The sequence below is a fragment of the Antechinus flavipes genome, chromosome 1 (genome assembly GCF_016432865.1).
Source record: "Antechinus flavipes isolate AdamAnt ecotype Samford, QLD, Australia chromosome 1, AdamAnt_v2, whole genome shotgun sequence".
In the NCBI taxonomy this organism is placed as follows: domain Eukaryota; kingdom Metazoa; phylum Chordata; class Mammalia; order Dasyuromorphia; family Dasyuridae; genus Antechinus; species Antechinus flavipes.
In genome coordinates, this window is record NC_067398.1 from 695,198,163 (window position 1) to 695,217,917 (window position 19,755).

General features: G+C 35.1%; 1 protein-coding gene across 1 annotated transcript in view; it reads left to right on the forward strand.

Moving 5' to 3' along the window:
• The window catches only part of IFT81 (intraflagellar transport 81), a 72,913-nt gene extending 57,982 nt beyond the window's left edge, over positions 1–14,931 (forward strand). Inside the window, exons 16-21 of the mRNA XM_051972761.1 lie at positions 5,669–5,755; positions 6,297–6,368; positions 6,447–6,532; positions 10,176–10,221; positions 14,140–14,283; positions 14,745–14,931. Of these exons, the coding sequence (XP_051828721.1) occupies positions 5,669–5,755; positions 6,297–6,368; positions 6,447–6,532; positions 10,176–10,221; positions 14,140–14,283; positions 14,745–14,795 (486 nt within the window). The 3' untranslated portion in view covers positions 14,796–14,931. The remainder of the gene's footprint in view (positions 1–5,668; positions 5,756–6,296; positions 6,369–6,446; positions 6,533–10,175; positions 10,222–14,139; positions 14,284–14,744) is intronic.
• The last annotated feature ends 4,824 nt before the right edge of the window (positions 14,932–19,755 follow it).

Genomic DNA, 19,755 nt, shown 5'->3' on the forward strand with positions numbered 1-19,755 from the left:
TGGGATATGTAATGGGATGCCATTACTTGAAAGTTAGTTCTTAACGCCACTTTAAAGATTAGCACACTGAAGGTAAGTGCACTCCACAAATCCAGGTCTTTTGGCTTCAGCCATTTGATATTAGTAATGTTCATGTAATCTTTCCACTAAACCATAGAGTTAGTTCTGAATCCTCTCTATTTTAATAATGCTATATATGTCTTGAAGATATAACTCTAAAACATATCATTAAAGCCATCATTTTTTCAGTGACTAAATAATGTCAGTTTCCAGTATTAGGACTATTTAAGGTCCATGAAGCACATCAAAATTACAATAAGTTTTATACCCTACCATGCCAAAATGAGTTTTAGTGTAGGATAGATGGAATGTGCTTTAATAATTAAACTTTGCTAACTGTAGAAAATGATCAGAAATGTAGCACTCCCTTTGGATTACTTCCTTAACTTACTGCAGGTCCCCAGAGGGTGATTATTACATTTGAGCTCTAAAAGATAATCCTAGGGGCCTGCATACTAACACCATAGCTCACAAGTCCCCATGTGGAGTGCTTTCTATTAACAGTTAGCCAGTAGATGCAATTGGCCTTTAGCAAAGGCATTTTGCTAAGATAACGTTTTTTAAAAACATAACATATGGCCGAGTCAACTCAAAATTGTGTCACCACAGGGTGTTGATGTCTTTTCTGTACACATGGAATTTTCACAAAGCACTACTCTGGATAGATTGCTTATTTGGCCTCCCAAAGCCTGCTCCTCCCAATAGCATGAAAGGGGATATAGTGCTTCAGGGTTTTAAGTTGTAGAAAGTCCCTTTTTCCACTTGTGCATCCCACAGGTAGGGGCCAATCAGCTCAAATAGGAATCCCACAAAGTGGTCATGTGCATTTGAATTTATACTATTAAAAATTATAATTATGCAAAATATGGTTATTGGTTCTAGTCCAGTGAAAATAGGCTGCATGAGTAATAAAGTAGAATTACTTCTAATTCTGATGAAAGTTGTTAGAAATTTTCTTTGCTGTTCCCTCCTATCTTTTTAGATCCCTGTTTATCTGGCTCTGGAATAGAGGTGTCAGACTCGGGCAGAAACAGATCCCTGCGGGTGCCAGCCCAGCAGCTGGTAGCTGTGAGCAGAGGTGTCAGGCTGGCAGCCCAGCTGCTGCTGGTCTTGGGCTGACGTGGCTGCCTCGGCCTCTTCATTTTGACTTTTGTTGACTCCTCTGACCTGACTTTAGGATGCTAAGTTGGAGCTTTAGTTAGAGGGCACTTTAAAGATCATTTTAGAGGGCTTACTTATCACCTTTTTTTCAATGCCCCTGACAATGGGGTGTGTGGGTTTAGGTTCTCTCTTTTCTCTATTTGCCTCAATTTATTTAATTGTTTGACACTTTTAATCAGTCTCTGGTCCCGAATACACTCTCCTCTCTAGGCCTCCATTAACACTACTCTCTCCTGGTTCTCTTCCCTATCTGACAATTCCTTCTTAGTTTTCTTTGCTGTTTTCTCATCCAGCTCACACCCCCTAAATGTGAGTATTCTCCAAGTGCTGAGTCCTGTATGCTTTTCTCTCCTTATCTTCTCTTTAGCTCTTACGGGTTTCATTATATATAGCTCCATGTCAGTGACTCTCAGATTTATTTATCCAGACCACATCTCGCCCCTGAGCTTCAGTCCTGCATCACCAATATGTGTGTGTGTATTGAACACATTGATGTCCCATAGGAATCTCAGATTCAACAAATCTAAAACAAATCATTTTCATTAACCCATATTCCAGCCCCTTTTCTCATTTCTTTCTTTCTGTCACCATTTTTCTATTTTCCAAGGTTCAGAACCTGGGAACTCCCTATTCTCCTTCCATGGATTGTATCATCCCCAAATCTGGCCATTTCTTGCTTTACAATACCTCTTATATCTCATCCCTTTGCTTATCACCTTAAATGAAGATAACCATCTCCTGCCTGTGTAATGGCAACAGATTCCTACTTGGTCTTTCTGTTCATAATTTCCTCCCAATTTGACTTCTGTAGAACGTGTCACTCCCATAGTCACCAGATTCCGGGGGCTCCATAGTGCCTCTAGAATCAAATATAAAGTCTTCTCTTTAGCTTTTAGAGACCTGATCAATCTTATCTTGACTTTTTAGACCCATTGTACAGTACTCTTCTAGTTTGTAGTCCAGCCAAACTTGACTTTTCTTTGTTCCTCTTATACTAAACTCTTATCTGCTGTCTCCAGTCCTTTGCCCTAGCTGTCTTCTATGCCTACAATGCCCTCCCTCATCACATCTGTCTCCTTCCTTCAAGATACAGTTTTAATATTTCTTTTTTCCTTTTTGATCTCTTCAATTGACAATTCCCTGCCTTTCAATCTACCTTCTAATGGACGGTCTTGCATTTATTTGTATTATTTCACATTCTCTTGATGGTGTATGTATTTTTATATATGTATATCTTATCACTCCCATTAGGAGGGAAGCATCTTGCCAGTTTAAATTGTTTCATTTCTTTGTATTTGTAACTCCAGTATCTAAAACAATATCTGATTTACATGGTCCTTGTTTGGTTGTTGGTTGTTTAAATGTGTACTGCTATCTCTCCCCCAATGAAATGTAAACACCTTAAGAGCAGAGGCAGTTTTATTTTTTGTCTTTGTTTCTTCCAGCACTAGCACGATGATTGTACATGTTAGACATTTAATAAATATGCATTCAAATGCATTAAACCACTAGATTTAAATACAAAGATTTAAGTTGAAAAAACATTTGAAGTAACATATACAAGGTCATAATATTGTCCTTGTTGTCCTAGAAAAACCATCTGAACAGATGTTTGGTATACAAGTTATATATACTGTCTGCAATTTCATCTATTGGTTATACATGTGGTGAGTCACATACTAAATTATACACTTTAACACAATTAAATGCTTGGAAATGTTACATATACATATGAATGTCATTTCTTTCTTTGATTACTTGCATGGCATTCATTCTCTGTACATTGCCCCAGTCCCAAATTCCAGTAATATAGTATTGTCTACCTCTCACTTATACAGAGATATAACTATGTCTCTCTTCTACTCAATTAATTCTCCAATACTATTGAATCCTTTTTCAAGCAATTTCTTTCAAAGCTACTCCCATTTAAAAGAGTCTACATTGCTTCTTGTATACTCAGGAGCTATTTTCATTCCTGATTCCTGTCTGCTACTTACTGCTCAGTGTTTTCCAGTTGGCTCTAATTGACTCCACAGATGTAGAGCTGGGCAACACCTTGGAGGTGGCATCTGATCCAGTCTCTCCTTGTTTTATGGGTGAGGAGACTGAGACAGGGATCACACAGAGAATAAAGCTCAGAAGCAAGATTTGAATTCAGGGCTACTTAATCACATTGCCAAATGATATGACTATTTTTTTTTTAATTCATGAGCTCTTCCTTGGAGCTTCTAGCTCCAAGATAATCTTGATGTTTCTCTAGCACATTTTAAGGAAATTTCACATGAATTGACACCCTATTTACTTACTAACTTGTATGTTGTGATCAATTTAACTAGTGGCATTGATATAAAATGAAATACAGTACAGCTGCTCAGTACTCTTATTTATTGCTCTAATTTAAAATCAACCAGAAACCAATAATTTGAAAAATATATTGAACCCTTTCTTTACAGGGATAGAAATTAGGCCTATGATTTCATTGTGACTCTCAAGTGAGTAAACTCCCTTTACTAATAAGACCAGAACCTTCTTTGCAATTCATCCTCTTAAAGAGCTCAGACAACTTGAAACATAACAATACAAAAAGGAATAGTTCAGGATCTCAGACAATACAATAATAAGATAGTCTTGTTTTAAAGCAATAGGGAAAATACATTAGACTGAAAAGTTCCAGAGACAGTGAGTCAGTATCAGTACTTAAGATAAATGCACTGAATGACAAAACATCTAAATACTTAAAAACTAAATGGATTACAGGGAGAAATAAATAATAAAATTGTAATAGTGGGAAACTTCAATATATCCCTTTCCGACTAGACAAATCAATAAAAATTAAACAAAAAAAGAGGCTAAGGACCTGAACAGAATTTTAGAAAACTTAGATATTATTAATCTCTCACAGTTACTGAATGGAAATTAAAAGGAGCTTACATATTTTTTCAGTTGATCACAGCACCATTATAAAAAAATTAAATGAGAAACCTGGAAAAGCAATTTACAAACCTTAAAATACTATATAAATGTTAGTTGTTATTAGTGAAATTGACTATCCATCACAGCATAGAAAAAATTCATAAACAGAATGAAAAGGTGTAATAAACATCCTTCATTGACCACAATATAACAAAAATACTTTTCAATAAAGGAATGTTGAATAAGGGATTAAACACCACTTTGTATTAATTATTCCTTAAGAATTGGTGTATCAAAGAACATTGTACTTGAATACCAAAAGAGATTAAAAAAAAAAAAAAAAGGAAAAGGACCATATGTACCAAAAATATTTACAACAGCTCTCAAAGCAAAAAGTTAGAAATTGGAGGGAATGCCTATCAGTTGAGGAATAGCTGTATAAGTTATGGTGTGTGATTGTAATGGAATATTGTTGTGTTATGGGAAGTAATGAACAGGACACACTTGGAAAAAACCTGGAAAGTCCCCCCATGAACTTAAGCAAAGTAAAATGTACTGAATGCAAAGTAATAGCAATGTTCTGGGATGATCTTTGCTGTTCTCACCAGTATAATGGTCCACGACCATTCTTAAGGACTTATGATGAAAAATCCTATCCATATCCAGAGAAGGAACTGATTTTATCTGACTACAGACACTTTATTTTTCTTGAGGTTTTATTTAGGGTGGGAGATATGTTTTCTTTTACAACATGATATTTATGGAAATGTTTTGCATAACTTCACATGTGGTTTCTTAATGGGGGTTGGGGTGGGGAATAAGGGAAAAAATTTGGAACTCAAAAAAGTTTTAAAGATAAATGTAAAAAAATTGCTTTAAACGCAAATGGGGGGAAATATTTTTTTTTTAATTTTAAATGAATGTCCATTGGGAGAAATATCAAATACATAAAGTACGGGGTTTTAGTACAAGAAAAATTAAGGTACTAAAAATTTGAGCATGGTCCATGGAACATAACTGACAGATTTCTCATTTTTCATTATAAAATCTTATTTTTGCAAAGAAAGAATTTAAATAGAATTTAAAATGTATTTACAAAATAGAGTGGGTTTTTACTAGTACTTAAAATCTTTCCTAATATATTTAAAGTGACATTTCTGTGGGCACTTCCCTAATACCCTAAATAACTTGATCTGATATTTGGTGATGCTTTTTTTTTCTAATATTGTTCTTTGTTGTACACATGATAAGCTTAGCAATTTTAAAGTAATAAAATATTTGACTCTTAAGCAGCACAAGACAAATGTGATGGAACTGAATAAATATATAAACATTAGAAGAAATAGCATATATTGTTTATTCATCTGATGTTTTAATATGCAACTTTAATAAATGCCACTCTGTAGTGATTCACCTATGATCCTCTTGGTTTACTGAAATAATTCTGAGTATAAGAGCTCAGTGACAAGATTAACAAGAATAAGTGCTGCTTTAAAATGAAATTCCATATAATTCTCTGCACTTTTCTTACCAGGAACTGACACAGGAATGTGAGGAAAAGAAAACACAATATGACAGCTGTGCAGCAGGCCTAGAAAGTAATCGATCCAAACTTGAGCAGGTGAGAAAAACTGTTTTAGCCACAGAATTAATGGCATTAATCACTACAAAAGCCCTAACTCCTCCAGTTGCAAAACACATCCTCCAGCAACCCTACGGTGTTGGTGAGAACAAGTATTCCTTACATTGGTCAGTCACTGTACTACTTTGCCGGTGTTTTCCTGTGATCACTATCCTTTGCCTTTGTTAGAATGGAATTCATTACCTGGATTATGGATTACCTAGAATGGAAAAGTCTTATTCCAGCTAGCTATCTTCTGAATATTGACTTTTCTTCTCACTTTGATGTCTGTCATTGCCTCTCGGTTGTGTTCTGGACTAAACTAACATCTTTCTCCATGGTCATAAACCATGTATACCTGAAAGTCCTCACATATATAGTAGGTAACATCTATTATATTTCAGTTAAGTTAAAATCACTAAAGGTGATTGTCATAAAGGAAAAATTGTCATAAAATTACATCTTTTAAGTTGTGCTTAGTGAAACAGAAGGTTGTTTCTTTTTAGCATGAATAATGTTGCCCATTCTTATCCCATTGCAGGAAGTTCGAGGGCTTCGGGAAGAATGTCTTCAAGAAGAAAGTCGATACCATTATACAAACTGCATGATTAAGGTAAGATGAAAAATGAATTAAAAATTTTGGAGAGAGTTTTAATCAGCAGTATCTCCAAAGCAATCTCTTTCCATTTAGAATCTAGAAGTACAGCTGCGGCGTGCTACTGACGAGATGAAGGCCTATGTCTCCTCTGATCAGCAGGAAAAACGAAAGGCAATTAGGCAAGTACATTTTTTATTCCCAATAACTTCATTCTGATCTACAGAATTTCATAAATGTAAATTCACTTGTTCAGATGTAAATCTTGAGGGATATTTTTTTGTTCCTGCAAACTATTCAATTCTACTCAACTGTCCATTCTATTCAGTTGCTGGTTTGACCTTTTAAAAGTTAAATTCTGCTGAATTGACTAATTGTTTTTATATGGTTATAACCTGAAAATCATTGGAAAAATCTCATGGTCCAAATCATTCCACTTAAAATATATACTTGAAAAAAACTTCTCAGAAGAAAATTAGATTGCAGATTTCATATTAGGAACAAAAGTGGTTTCTACTCTAGGATTTTAAACCTAGAATTGGGCTAAGTGAAAAAACACTGACTTTGGAGTCAGAGGTCCATAGTGCCCCCTTCGTCCAGAGTAAATGCTTAATAAATGCTTTCTCTTTTTACCCGACTGGTTCTACTATTGAAGATCTTCTGGCACTGTTTTTTCATATGTAAAAATGGCACAAGATGATTCCTAAGGTCCCTTGCAAGTCTTATTCTTGTAAAAGCATGTTTAAGTGATGGGTCCCAAAGATTATTCAGGAAAATTTGTTTTAAAATAGCATGTATCCAGCCCACTGAATGATAGTTTCAGGTTGGAGTTAGCCTAACTCAGGCAGCATTAAAAGAAATCACACTCCTATGCCATTTGTTGAAATGTGATACCATCACATTTCAGACTTTGCTGTCTTTGCTGTGGATCCATCTTTTCCCACTTTTAAAACTTTTTGGAAGCATGGAACTTTGCTTCTTTGGACACATCCCTTGTGGGCTAAGCCCCAGTTGTCTGCCTGACTATTATTTTTGCCCCAGAAATGGCTGTACTTTCAACATTAAAGTTTATTGAGGCCCTGTTGTGTGCAGTGCCTATTAAAGTATGGTGAAGAATGAAAAGTATATAAATTCTAGTAGCCTTTGCATGGCTTTGTTCAGCTCTTGAAAGTGCTGGGGATATAGTATGATAAGCAAACCACAACACAAATACAAGATGTTTTCTTTGAATTGTCAACAGAATAAGTTGGAGTTATCCCGTCCAGACAATAATTATTTTACTTTGACCTTCCAGATTTGGAGTAAGGCTCTTTTTACATTTCATCCATATAGCAATAATTTTGAAGTGATGGTTTTCTTAGAAAGACAATGGAACTAGAAATGGGATTTCTTTTCAGAATTTGAATCTTTTCAATTTGTATGGGAATTTAAGAGAGACTTAAAGTATACTATTTATAGAACAAGCACTTTCCTAAGGCTATATTGGACCAAAAATGTACTTATTCAGATGTCTTTATTGAATGTCAACTCAGCTCAAGTAAATCTACATGGTCAATGCTAAGGAATGTGAAAAGTTAATTTTGGTCTCTCAAAATAGAAAGTTTTTAAAAATTAAGTTACATTCCTTCCAATGTTGTCATTATAAATAGTAAAGAAGAAAATGGTACTGCTGAACTTTCTGATCAGTTTTCCAGTTAAGATGCTTTGCTTCATTCCTTTATCATAATCTCCTACCACTTCTTTGTTTTTTCTCTCCCTCCTCAATAGTATTTGTCAAGAATAGAATTATATGGAATGAGAACATTAAAACAAAGTATAATTCATGGGGTTATGGTTTCCATCCATACTTGTTTGAATATTACTAATGAGAAACACTTTTAAAATACGTTTCAAAGATTTATAGCTTTTTTCTGGCACAGCTGCAGATAAAAGTGATTAGTTTGGTTTACGATTTGTGTCTGGTGTCCCAGTTTTTATTTTGAAAAAGGACATAAGTTTCTTTGTTGTTGTTGTTGTTTAAAAAATGTTTGCCCTTTGCAAAACTGAAAGAAATCTACAATAATTTTAAGAAACCACAGTTGTTTCTTAACATTTACATAGTGTTTTCCCCACAATAACTGTAAGGTAGGTTGTACAGATGTTATAATCCCTATTTTTAGATGAAGAAACTGAGACTTGTCCAAAATCACAGTAGTGAGTTGATATTCAAATTCAAGTTTTGACTTTTCTCTATCTGAATTCAGACTTTTTATAGTTCTAGCACAATCAGTAGATTGTTTTCATGAAATCTTTATTCTCTAAGAAAAGTTTTAATTGAGCTGTAGTCTAAAAATTGTCACATTTAGCAAGGTGATTATCGTTGTCACTTAGTTTTAATTCATTTGATGGAAAATAAACCCACTAGATTTGTACTTTTGTACTATTATTCTTAGTTACTACAGACCTTCTCGATATAAGACAATTCTGTATTGATTTTCCTAGTATTTCCTTGAATCTTAGGATCCTACATGACCTTGTTTACAGATTTACAGAATTAAAAACAAGAGTGGAATTACTAACATTAGCAATCAAATACCATCAGAACATGGACTATACCATCCTACACAGTTTTTTATAGAATATTATCCTGTAGAAGGAGTAGAACTGGGAGCATACTACAGGGTATGAGATAGGATATATAATTGTAATCATTATGTAATATCCCTAGTCTGCATTTTTTATGGCATTTGGTTTTGTTTGCCCTTAACTAATTTCTCGTATATATTCATTCTATTCACACATTTTTATCTTCATTTGTTTCATTCTTTGTTCTTATATCCTCAGCTCTTGTACATAGTAAGTACTTACTGAATACTTTTGATTGATCCAGTATTTTGTATCCTCTTAACTCTCATCTTCTAACCAGGTCTGCTTCACCTTTTGTTAAATGGCCATCTCTCTTCACTTAAGACTGCTCAAATCTTTCTTTTTTTTTTTTTTTTTAATTCTCCAGATTGTTTTCTAAGTTTAATTTGCTTAAAATATAATAACATATTCTTGAACAAAGATAATGAAAACTCAATTATTCTATTGTATTTATTCAGATGTGGGACCCCAGTATCTGCTTTGTCTTCCCAGGTCTTCTGTAGCTTTGACCTAACCTCACATTTTTTGAGTTCACCTCCTTTGCCCTTCCAGTATCAGTGTCTTTATACTTCACTACCTCATCTTTTGATGAGCATATTTTCAATTACAATGGAACTTTTGTGTAAAAGCAATTCCATATGTGCTTATTTTGTATCAGTTCTCAATTTAAATACAAATTGTTTTGCAATCTCTTTAAAATAACGAAGTGACATTTACAGGAATTGCTAATGTCTTAAAGGAAGATTAAACAGAAACAGTATTTGACATTTTTGTTCTCTTAATTTTTCTGTGAAAGGCAGCATGTTAGAGTGAATAATAAAGGCCTTATCAATGAGCAGGTCACTCAGCCATTAGTAATTCTCTAAGACCAAAGGACAGACTGGTTGCGGATATGTAATTGAATAGAAGTCTCTTCACTAGGAGTTCCCCATACTTGTGAAGTGATAAAATATTCTTTAAAATATTTGTAACTTTATTTTTCTTCTTAAATTACCATTTATTGGGACTAAATAAAGTTAAGGAAGATAATTATGATTGTATTGTTACATATTATATATATTAAAATACTAAAAGACGAGAGATACTGCATTCATCATATTAGCACTATAACATATAAAACTTGAGATAGAAATATTAACGTTAAGTCATATGAGCAATCATTTCAAATAAATTGAAGCTAACTTATGCTTGGCTCCTTAGGGAACAGTATACCAAGAATATTGCTGAACAAGAAAACCTTGGGAAGGTAAGAATACATTGTTCATTCAGAAATGCCATCTGTCAAAATAGAGACTACTGATATACAAATCATGTTGTGATCACCTGTTTAGACAGTACTGTATAGGATACAACAAGCAAAAGTTCTATCCCTTGTTGATTTCCTTAAGGATTACCTTAACCCTTTTTTCTGAATTTGTTTTTCATAATAGGGATAGCATGAATTGTTCTGAAAAAAAACACTTCAACAGCATTAATATCACATTCTTGGTTAGTTAACACCCCCAAATAATGGCATAAGGAACTGTCAGCTCAAAGTTTAAAGGATGTATTAACAATTCTTAATTATGTATACTAATCAGTTAACACAAATTTTAATAATTCAAAAACTGCATCATATACATTAGTTTCGTCTTTCTTCCCTATCAGAACTGCTGAAAATAATATTTACTTTTCTCAGTTACCATTATTTTTTCTCTTGCCCACCATCTCATGGAGGAGTCATTGAGCACTGAAATGACCAAGAGATCAGTAGAAAAGATGTTGAGAATCAGACCTAAACGTATGGATAAACAACCAAATAAAGTAATATTAGAACTATGTAACATAAAGATTTTAATCCCCGAGTCATTAGAAATAATCGAAATGTATTAAAAGGTCACAGATAATATTAAGAGTTAACATAAGGAAATGGAAACAACCTCTTTGAATAAGAGTTTGGAGATGGGTACTGACCCAGTTCTGCAGTCATCAGTACGGCCTTAGACAAATCACTCTTAACTCTCCAGACTTACCCTGTCTCCCTTCTGCTTAGTTTCTTTTCTTCTAACTTCATGTTACATAGAAAAGAATAATCCATGGGGTTTTTTCACTGACCATGTAATTTACAATTGAATATTGGCATTTGTGAATCATTAGCCTAGTACTGACGTGCTCGTTCACTGACTGCTAAGATTGTTGAGGTTCAGTTTTCTCTGGAAAGTACTATTAGGGGATTCTAATTCCATTATTGAAATATATTGTAGTTTTCAACTTGTATAGCATTTGAGTCTAGCAATAATCATTATATTTAAAAACAAAATTTATTCATTCCTTGCTAACTTAAAAGTAAAAATAAAATGGTTAGAAATTTAATCCTTGTATAGTTTAGTAATAATTACAAAAATATCCATGTTTGTATTGGTTTTTTCATGGTTTAAACAATCATTTACTTCAATTAAATCAACTTCTAAGAAACTGATTGCTCCAAAGGTAAATATCAGAAATAGAAAATGATTTCCACAGTAGCAGTGTAGATGATAGTGCAGATATAGAGCCAATCTTCCTATATAATTTGTAAATAAAACTCCCTGATATCAATGGGGAAATGAAAGGGACCCTTTGAAAGCAGATTTTCTCCTTTTGCCTTAGTTCTGAGTTGCAGATTATTTTTTCCTTAATTCTGAGTTGCAGATTATTTTTCCCTCTTTGTATTACCACTGTCAATCCCATTAGAGAAGCAAAATAGCCTTTGTTATATTGAATAACAAGTGGTTTTAGAAAACTCAGCATCTGCTTGTAGTATCACTAGAACAGACTTACCCTTATATATCCATGACAGTATCCTAGGGATTCAGGGAATGGATGCATATTTCACTGTTTGAATAACCAGGAGCAATTTGCTGAATTTATCACAGCCTCATCTGTGAAATGAATGTTATAATACTTTCTCTGCCTTTGTTAGAAAGCTGTATGAGAAAAGCACTATTTTAGAAATATGAGTTGTTGTTGTTATTATTATTACAACCAACATGCCTGGGACATGCTGCACATATCTTTTTCTAACTGTATCTTATCATTTTCTATTTTTAAAATTCTCCCTTTTTGCTTAGAAAAAATATTATATAAAAATGTTTTTAGTCTCCCAGTTTTTCTGTAGGCCTAAATTTAACTAGATAGATATGATCTCAGAATTCTTTCTTGTCTTTCAATTTGGGGTTTCATTTTGGCATACAGGATCTTTAAAGGCAATTATTGTAGTAGAATTTAGCAAAGCAAAACGTTTTGTTCCTCGTTCACCAGTTAATTGTTTAACCCAATACTTTATACACTTCTCAAAAGCAGACTTTCACTTCTAGGTTGGACCCACAACTAAGCTGGTCTTTCTAAAGAAGAAAGATACAGGATGCTCCAGATCAGAATATATATAAATCATTTGGGAAATTTCCCCAGAAAAACCTGGGCAAAAACCTATACCCATTCAGCTAGCTAATACTAAAATCGCCCTGTAGATTTGGCAAAAAAAATTTTCCTACTCTAGAATCTTTAGTTCATCTTCAGAAACTTTGCTAATCTTACTTGGTGACATCCCACAAATAATTTTGTTATAACTTTACAAGTACAAACAAAACAATTCTCATTCTCAGAAGACCTAGTGATAAAGATCTAGCAAGTAAAATATTACATAAAAGAATTAGTTGTATTCATAAAGTATTCTTTTATCATCATAAATTCTCACGGGGATGTGCAGGTAAATGCTTAACAATCATCTCTCAAAAAAATGTATTCGCACACTGCTAAGTTAAATAAACCCCACTAACATTGTTTTAGTCTGGAGATGAACAAAACAGTATATGAAGGATTGACTTGTAGAATTGTGTTGTTCACATTAAATGTTTAGCAGTCAGCTCTCATGAGCTGACTTCAGCATATCCATGTACTTAAATATTAAAATAACCTAAGAAAGGTTGTAATTGAAGCAGTAGCATCTTAAACTTATGTTTTTGTTTGAATCGCTTAAAACTGTGGTTAACTAGCACAAAAATAGAAAGTTTAAGTAGTTTTATTAGTAACAACCACTTACACAATAAGTATATGTACTAGTTATTATACAGTGGCTTATGGAATACATTCAAATCATATCTTCTTAATTCTTTCTTTTTGCTGTTTATAATAACTGTGGCTGTGGGCCAAATTTAGCTTTTAATTCATTTGGTCCACTGGGCAGTACTAAGAGAAGATAGTTTGTTTTGTACATATAGTTGCAAAATTTCAACATAGCTTTAAAAAATTTTAACAGTGTAGGAATCCAAAGAATTTTGTATATAGATTTTGACTATCTTATTTTTCTGTGACCATCTCATTATCTGAAATCCTATGTTCTGCTGAGGTTTATAATAGGCTATAATAGGTTAATAGAATTAACCATTCTCCTATGAAGAGTGATTTTTGGTTGGGAGAGGCAGTTTCTGAAAGCATTTTTACTCTTTTAGGATATATTTATTTCGTAAATACTTTATAAATGTAGGTTCCCTTTTGTTTCTCTGCTCGCTCTTCTCTTTCTCTATATATTATAGTACCTTTCTTTGGTTTCTGTGTCTGCATCACTGACCATTTTAGAGTCGACCCATTTTCTACCTTCCCATATTTCTCTTAACTAAACACAATAATGAAACTATTATTGTCACATATATGTTTTGTATTCTTTGTTCATAATACAACTCCATAAACTGTTATTAAGTAACCAGTAATAAACTGCTCCTGGCACATTTTTAAGTTATTCCAGTCCTTGATAACAAAAGCAGTACACATCAGGTTTTTCGCTTATCTACATATTTCCTATTGTTGACCATTATTAGACCTTTTCTCTTTTTCTAGGAAAAGTTTTTGGGAGAATTTTCATTTTCTGGGCTCACATTGAATATTTTAAGCTAAACCACAGAAGTTCACTTGTGTTATTCTGCAAGCTATATTTTCTGTCAACACTTGAATTTTTAAATTCATGATATCTCATTATGATTGAATTTCTTTTACTTATTTCAGTGATCTCAGTTTTGATGAATTCCAGGGACAGCTTGGGTAGAGTTTAGCCCTAGAAGTAAAACGTGTGAAATTCAGTATATTTACTTTTTGTGACTAAAAGTTGTCCTGCTACTTAGATTCACTTGTCCTTGATATTTTGTAACAGAAACTTCGGGAAAAACAAAAAACTGTACGAGAAAGTCATGGTCCCAATATGAAGCAAGCTAAAATGTGGCGTGACTTTGAACAATTGATGGAGTGTAAGAAACAATGCTTTCTGAAACAGCAAAGCCAAACCTCCATTGGTCAGGTAATTCAGGAGGGAGGCGAGGACCGACTGATCCTATGAGTTCATGTGTGATCTTATTGGGGTGATAATGGGTATTAGCCATAATCTTTTCCCCGTGGTGTTTGGTTTTTTGTTTGTTTGTTTGTTTGTTTTTTTTGTTTTTTTACCTGAAGACAATGTTACTTTTATAGACTATGTTGGTTACAAATTAGCTTTTTCCTGATGATTTTTCATGGAAAGTCATCTTGAATATAGGGCTTAAATTTGGAATTTTGTTCAATTTTTTATTTAAAAGAATAGGCATTTTTTTTCTGTTTAAACATTAGTGGTGTCTTCTGATTTTTTTGGACAGGTGACTAAGTTTTACAACCTGGATATTTAAACATGTGCCCGTTAAGAAACATGTAACAGTTCTATTAAAAAAAAAAAAGCATAATAACCCCAAAGTCTTAATGTTTTTCTTAATCTTTTTTTAACTTTAGAGGAATCTTTTAAGAACTTTTCTCTCTTGTTTTGAAGAAACATTTATCTGAGATTCATCAGTTCCTTCAGTTTACTTCAGAGTTTCTCTTTCTTCTGTTAAATATAAATTAAAAAATTGCTTTTAATGTGTTAATAGCTTTGTTCTGTTCATGTAACTTAAAGACCAATAAAACTTGTTGCACGTACCATGACTGTTTCTTTTTTAAATGACAATAGGTACTCGTGTCAAGATGTATCATTTTTATAGTAGTTTTTCAAACTGTAGTATGAATGGAAATTTAAGGAGCATTGTATGAAATCATAGTCTAGAGCTATCAAAGATCATTTAGTCCAGCCTCCTAATCTTAGAAATGAAGAAACCAAGGCAGGCAGAGGTGGAATGACCACCCCGAAGTCACATAAGTCACAAAGACCAAGATTTAAAACCAGGTCTTCTGACTTCCTAATTCATGTGTGTCCTCCTATAGCTAAAGTGTTCTCTAGGAAAGAGGCCTCGGGAACTATTACTTTTAAGGACATAGTTGTTCCTATCTCGTGTTTGTCTTGCTATAGCAAAAGTGTTCTCTAGGAAAGAGGCCTCAGGAACTATTTCTTTTAGGGACATAGCTGTTATCAAAGTCAACATCATCTTGTACACAAATGGTCATAAATGGGATTTAGGAGTACAGGATGTTACTCCAAACCCAACTGCCCCCTCATTTGGTCAAGATAATTTGAAACTGTCTGTACTTTGGGTTTTTTCTCATCTAGATTTTGGGACCTTCAAGGGAAAGGACTCATCATTTTCTGATCTCACATTTAATTTTTCATGTCTGCTTCAGCTTTTGTCTGTAGTTTTGAGCATGTGCACATTGAGTGATTTTAGTGCTTAAGAATTATTAAAGCAAAAATTGGAAGAAATTACTAAAGGATTAGAAAAAACCGAGTTCAAATGCTATATCTGCTACTTCTTCTATGACCTGGGGGAAGTTCTTTAATCGCATTTTCTCATCTAGAAAATGAGTGGCAGGTTGGACTGATGTTAGACCCAGTTCTTGGCCTGTAATGTCATCGTACTTTAGGATTGGGTCAATGTCAAGTCAGCACTTGAATTAAATCCATAACTGAAGTAATGTCTATTAAAATGTTGGCCACGCACAGAAATATATATACCAGTGAGTGCTGGTGACACTTTATATATAGCATTAAAAATATTTGCATACATTTTCAGGCTTGTGGGATAGTGATTAGAATATTATTATCCCTATTTTACAGGTGAGAACACTATTGCTCAGATTAATAATGGGACTTGACCACAGTCATAGAATAAGACTGCCACAGATTCTCCATGTCCAAGGATTTTTGTGTCAGAGTTATCTTAGTGAGCAAGAAGAATTTCTGCCTTGTAAGAAGTACTATTTCAAGTATGGTTTTGAGGTCTGTTTTCTCTAATACAGAAACCAGAAAACTATATTTAAATTTGGATTTAAGAAAGTGGAAGCATCTTGATGATGAGTAATTCTGATAGCAACGATGGCAGGAGGGGATGAGATTTATAAAAACAAAGAACCATGGCTTGAAGCTATAGACACTACAACAGGGATATATCTTACTGGAATTTTTTTTAATGAATAAATTTTCTTCCAGTAAAATAATGCATGGAAAAGCCATCTTTTGTTTCATGAGAATTTTTACCTAACTAGTTGTTTCATACAATGTTGATTACTATTCTATGGCTATAACGCAACAGGTAAATTATTAATCACACTAGGACAGAAAATATTTTGTGAAGTGGAAACTTCTCAGGGTAAAAACTGATATACATATGTAAATGGTGTATGATAATCATAAACCTTCAACTTAGTGAACTTTGTGCCTTTGTATACACACAGCATATGCATATATTCAGTAGACATCCACGTATACACTGCTGCCTTGACATGACAGATGAGCTAAGTTCCCAAGGATTGCGCCAGTGTAAGGCAACCTCTGGCAAGATCATCTAGAAAGGCTTTCGTTACAGGCCCCATGACAGAGCAGTCTAAATTAGTAGGGGCTCATCGCCAGCTTAGTTCTAGTTTGATTGGTTGTGATTGTGAGAATGCCAAGTGTTAGTGGGGCCACAGTCTATGAATCGGGGAAGAGGGAAGTGACCCACATCAGCAAAGTCACAGAACCTTGAGCCACTGAATAAGAATCGTGTGTGTATACTTAATATTTTAATGACCCATGTTGGATGTATAGATAGAGATGGATGGATGGATAGGCAAGCATTTATTATGAACCTACTATGTACCAGATGTTATGGGCAGATGGATATGTAGGTGTATATAGAGAGATCAACAAGCATTTATTAAGAATCTGCTATGTTCTGGGTATTGTCTCAGGAATACAAAGGTAGATAAAAATATAATCCTCCCCTCAAGGAGCTCACAATCTAGTGGAGACAAATGCAAACAATTATACACATATAAGATAAAGACATTGTTGAAGGAAATTTTCTTATGGGGAACTTCAAGTGAAATCATAGACCCAGATTTCCATTCTCCGCCCCCCCACCAAAAAAAAAAGGTATTTGTGCATATGTTAAGCTTTGAGGAAACATGATAAACCTTTGTTTGGGACCCTGTCTCTCTGTGTAGGATCTGACTATGCTCATTTGACCTCTTCTTTGCTCAGTGTGGACGTTTTAGGGGAAAGTTCACTTACTTAGATGGTTGAGGGAAGATCGTAGAATCACAGATTTAGAGCTCTGCTCTCCTCTCCAGAAGGGTAGTTTCCAATCAGTCAATGAGCACATTTTAAATACCTACTATGTGGCCAGTCACTGCTCTAGGTGCCTCAGATAAAAATTTTAAAACAAGACAGTCCCTGTTCTTATATTCCAGGAGAGAAGTAAATATAAGACATATACAAAATGGTTGGGAATCGCTTCCCGTGATTCTCGTCTCTCCAAGAAGCTAGCACTGGCTAGCAGCCCCCCTTCTCTTGTTTTCCTCTCCTGGCTCCAAGCTTCGAGAGGCTCCTGGCTCCCAGCACTGGTCCAGGCCCTCGGCATCTCGGAAGCTCCTCCTGGGACTACGTTGAGAGTGCCCCCATGTGCCTCGGTCTCAAGGCAGCCATCCACTCCCTGGCTAATCAAGCTTGCCATCAGTTTAGACTCTTCTCCAAGAACAGCAAAGAGCCATGTTCTCTGTGAAGCTGCCTTTTGATGAGCAGGCCCAAAGGGTGGCTCCTTCCACAACACTCTGGCCCAGCAAAGCCCGTTTCAGCTCTAGTGCATCCACGCTTGAGCCAGCGAGCTTGTCTCCTCCCTGCATAAAAAGACATACTGAAGCTTCACGCTAAAGTTCCCCATCCTGTGAGCTCATCTGCTCCATCAGGGAACTCCCTGGAACGGGGCCGTCACATGCACACACACACACTATTAAAGAACTCATTATGTATTTTTGTAAATGTATGTATGGGATATGCTCATATAATGATAATAGATACATTAATTCTATTCTATTGTATGTTTATTATAACATACAATAAGATTTCAGGGTGTTATTCAATAAGCCATCCCTATTCCCTTTCCTACAAACAAAATTTTCTCCCAAAAAAGAATAGTCAGTGAACACCCAGCCCAGTGAATGTTTTGTTTTCATTTAACCTCCTACTGTCTCGGAAAAACATCCTCTTCATTATTTAAGAGAAAAAGTCAATGACATGTCCTCTCGTAGAGAAGTTCTAATCTGATTAGTGCTAGCCATATTCCTTCGGCTTAGAAAAAGGCTGCAGAGGCGCCATGATGGAGCTCCAACAGTATTTCACCAACTGAAGCAGGAAATCACCACTCCAGGAAAATGGAAAAATGGAAGCGGCTACATGCCTGGCTCTCGTTTTCCTGTAGCTTTAGTCACGCACTAACCCAGAGAAGAGCTTGGGTTTGGTGACTTTGCAGAGGGTGATTTGATTGGAACATTCAGAACCTCTAAGTCGGGTCCTTTATGGATGACTCTTTTAGAAGAGCTCATGACATTTTTTCCCTTGGGGATGGATAGCCTCGCTGTGCATTTGGTAACAATATTTACACATTCTGGAAAATTGTCTTCCTTGGGGGAGGAAGGAGAAGAAATGGGCAATAGCCTGTCAAAACTGCTTCTGCATTAACAGATTTCCTACTTCTGAGACTCAGAGCTGCCAACAGTTGTGTGGGACGCAGCGTAGGAACTGTACCTTTCAAAAGGCCACTGCTCCCCTTGCTTTCTCTGCTGGATCAGGAAGCAATCCAACTTTAAAGGCTGTCTTCTTATTTCAAGGAGTTAAAATAATATTATGTGATATTTGTTGTAAATCTTCAGGCTCATTCCAAAATAATATACTTTATATTTTCAGACAGCGTAGCAGTATCTGGGTCTCTAGTACAAGGCGTAAAGATGGGGGGAACCCAATTGGGCCCAAGAAAATAGCAAGCAATCCTTTGGTCTCCTCCGGCTTTTTGCCTTCTGTCTTTGGGCTTCTCAGAGAGGGAATAAAATGCCAAGTCACTGAAATCCCAGAGAAGCCCCCAATCAGTTTGTCTAATATACATAGAGCTCTTAGCTCAAAATGGGAACTGCAATTATCAAACCTCTTGGCTGCCTTTCACCGACACGATAGCCCTTTCTGGTAACCTCATTGCTCAGATTTCGGAAATGTTTCCAGAACTGTTTTGAGTTGAATTTGAAATGGGTGACGGGCCACAGCCATCTTGTTGAAAACAAAATAAAAGTGCACCTTGAAAACTGGGTTTTGTGTCGGGCCTTCGGCCAGAGTTAGTGACCTACGAGCCGAGTGTAAATCAAGGGCTTGTTTCTGCAAAGGGTTCCAGGTGTTCACCTCATTTCTCTTCTTTGGAATAAAGGCGTGTTTAGCCTGAGGGAGCCAGGAAGACGGCACCCTAATGATTAACACTCCTAAAATTTGGTCTGTTATACTTTTTAAATCCTTCTTTGTGGTGACAGCTCGATCGGGATTATCAACCCGAGACGGCCTTTGCCAACTCCA